The 3,007-nt window shown below is 58.3% G+C and overlaps 1 protein-coding gene across 4 annotated transcripts in view; it reads left to right on the forward strand.

Moving 5' to 3' along the window:
- The first annotated feature begins 1,396 nt into the window (after window positions 1-1,396).
- Window positions 1,397-3,007, forward strand: part of Map6 (microtubule-associated protein 6) — a 71,869-nt gene continuing 70,258 nt past the window's right edge. For 3 of the 4 annotated variants that reach the window (XM_013512036.1, XM_013512038.1, XM_013512040.1), the window contains exon 1: window positions 1,397-2,978. In XM_013512036.1, coding sequence (XP_013367490.1) covers window positions 2,115-2,978 — 864 coding nt within the window. In that variant the 5' untranslated portion in view covers window positions 1,397-2,114. Of the gene's footprint in view, window positions 3,006-3,007 lie in introns of all 4 variants that reach the window. The other variant, XM_013512037.1, reaches the window with a different exon arrangement.

Raw genomic sequence — 3,007 nt, forward strand, 5'->3', positions numbered from 1 at the left:
TCAGAATTAACACCCTCCATCATACATGAAATTAAAGGTCAGAAATTGCAATGATTTGCCCATGGCCATGCAACAATGACCATGCAACAAGGACTACAAAGGACGGGATTTGGACCCCTGTAGATCTGATTTGACTCAAAGCTTCTGCTTCCGCATAGAGTCCTTAAGTGCCTCACAAACTACTTTGAGAACACTCCTATTTTCTCCACTCTACAGATGAGGGGACTGAGGCCCAGAGATGACCCACCTTCCAAAGTGTATCAGTTAGGGTTTTACCGGAGAAACAGATATAACACTGCATGTACAAATTACAAGAAATTACAAGATTGGCTTACGACGGTCAGCCAGAGAGTTGTATGGGGAAGTGTGCAGAGGGTGTCTGCACACTGAAGACCGAAGGAATCAGTCCAGGGTCTGGAGTTCACTGCAGTGTTCCATGCAAGTCCGTACCAGGAGGCCAATGAGTCTGCGACAGAAGGCTGAAGGATCCAAGAATCTGAAGCCCAAGAGTCTGCACCAGAAGTCAGGAGACTAAGTCCAAGCTGAAGGTGAAGACTGGAGCTCCTCCAAAGGGAATGGAAGTACCTCTGTCCTTCTTCATGTCCCTTTTATATTATCTAGGTGATGGTCCACCCTAGGGTGGCTCCTCTACACCATAGGGTGTAGAATTGCTGGGCCAATTGCTGAGCCAAGTTTAGTTATGCTTCTAAACTTCTCAAGTTGACATAATCAGTCAACCACTACAAAAAGATAATGCTAGAGCCAAACAGGGTCCATCAGAGTGCAAAATCTATTCTTCCCCCAAATTAGAGGAGGGGGCACAACATTCCAAAAAGCCCAGCACACGAGGCTCTACCTTTTCCTAGGGAACTATCTTCCATCCACCCCTTAACCACTTAGACCATTTTCCAGAATCTTCTTTGCACATCCCCACCCGAACTGAAGCCTCTGGCTGAAGGACTGGGTAGCTCTTGGGAGGGACTAAGAAACCTCTCCCACCCACCCCATAAGTAAGAAGGGACCTGGATGCCACCAGCCCTGGGGCTCAGAGTCCCCCACATCCGAGCAAGGTCTGTAAAGACTGACTGCTAAGGGCCTGGAGCAAGAATCAGCCACACTGGGTTCAAATACAGTCTGGTGACTGACCAATAACAGCAGCTCCCTTTCAAAGACTCTATTCTGGGACAGACATTTCACTAGGGCTTTCCTTCTTAATTTTTTAAAATTTACTATCCCCTTCCTCCAGTGATTGGCCCTATTTTACAAACGCGAGCCTCAGGGTCACCGAGGTGAAGCAACCAAAGCAATGACAAGTTGTCAGGGGCTTAGGATTTGAACCTATCAAGGCCCCAGATCCGCCGTTGTCTGGATGAAAAGAGGGAGGAGCCAAGGAAGGAGGGGAAAGAGAGAGGACAAGCTCCCAGCAGTGCGCGCTGACGACAGCAGGTGATTTTTTTCTGCAGCGGTCTTTCTCTCAGCATCTTTCCTGGATTTTCCCCCTCCCTCGCAGAGCGGCAGGAAAGGGTGGGGCCGCGTCTCTGCAGCAGAGGCGCCGGCGACAGCGGCTGCAGCATCGCCGCCTGCCGCGGCCGAGGCAGCAGTGCTCGGTCTCCGCTGGAGGTGACGGCCTCCAAGCCCTGCTAGGTGGACGGCTACACCTGGACACCCGCAGGAAGGAGAATCGAGCCGAGTCCACCGACCTCGCAGCCACACCGCCCAGCCCTTCCTCTGCGCCATGGCTTAACCCCCGGCCACCTCGCCTCGCTTCGCCTCGCCACGCCACGCTCGGCCGGGGTCTGCGAGCGCCACAGCGCAGGGAGGGGCGAGTCCCAGGCGCCCTCGCCAGGGACTCCGGGACGCCGTTCCTCTCGCCCTTCGCCCGCAGGAGCCGCGCCTTAGAAGGCGTTTGCAGCCGGTAAACCAGGGACTTTACAGACTATCTCAGTGTTAGCTTACCTCGGGTGTGCTCGGAGGGAGCAGGACCAGGTTACAGAAGGATCGGGAGAGAAAGCAGTGGGGATCGTACTGGCGGGTAGGGGCCAAGGGTAGAAGCAAGACTAAAAACCTGCTTTTTAGTACCACATAAAGAGAGGGCCAGCTTTGCATCTAGCATCATGGCGTGGCCGTGCATTACCCGGGCCTGCTGCATCGCCCGCTTCTGGAACCAGCTGGACAAGGCAGACATCGCCGTGCCGCTGGTATTCACCAAGTATTCGGAGGCCACCGAGCACCCGGGCGCCCCACCACAGCCCCTACCTTCATCCCAGCAGGCGCAGCCAGCGCGAGCGGTCGCCATAGAGACACAGCCAGTCCAGGGCGGGTTAGATACAGTTGCCCGAGCAACGGGGCCGGCGCCAGGGCCCAGCGGCGAGCGGGAGGCTGTGGCCGCGCCCAGCCGGAGCGCGCAGGGGCTGAGCGCTGGCTCCGGCTCCACTTCCGGGTCGGGCCCAGCGGACTCGGTGATGCGGCAGGACTACCGCGCCTGGAAAGTGCAGCGACCCGAACCCAGCTGCCGGCCGCGCAGCGAGTACCAGCCTTCGGACGCGCCCTTTGAGCGTGAGACCCAGTACCAGAAGGACTTCCGCGCCTGGCCGCTGCCGCGCCGCGGGGATCACCCGTGGATCCCCAAGCCGGTACAGATCCCCGCGCCCTCTCAGGCGTCCGCGCCTATTTTCGGAGCGCCTAAGCGCCGGCCCCAGAGCCAGGAGCGCTGGCCGATGCAGGCTGCTGCTGAGGCCTCAGAGCTGGAGGCGCCCAGAGAAGCCGGGGTCCAGGCTGCAGGAAAGGCATCGGGCGCAGATGACCGCGACACACGCAGAAAGGCTGGGCCGGCCTGGATGGTTCGTCGCTCCGAGGGCCACGAGCAGATGCCAGTACCTCCTGCCCCGGCCCAGGTGGGAGCTGGTGGCCCGGCGGCTGGAAAGGCATCGGGTGCAGATGAGCGCGACACACGCAGAAGGGCCGGGCCCGCCTGGATGGTGCATCGCTCGGAGGGCCACGAGCAGGC

Source organism: Chinchilla lanigera, unplaced genomic scaffold (assembly GCF_000276665.1).
Source record: "Chinchilla lanigera isolate Chin_1 unplaced genomic scaffold, ChiLan1.0 scaffold00013, whole genome shotgun sequence".
NCBI lineage: Eukaryota > Metazoa > Chordata > Mammalia > Rodentia > Chinchillidae > Chinchilla > Chinchilla lanigera.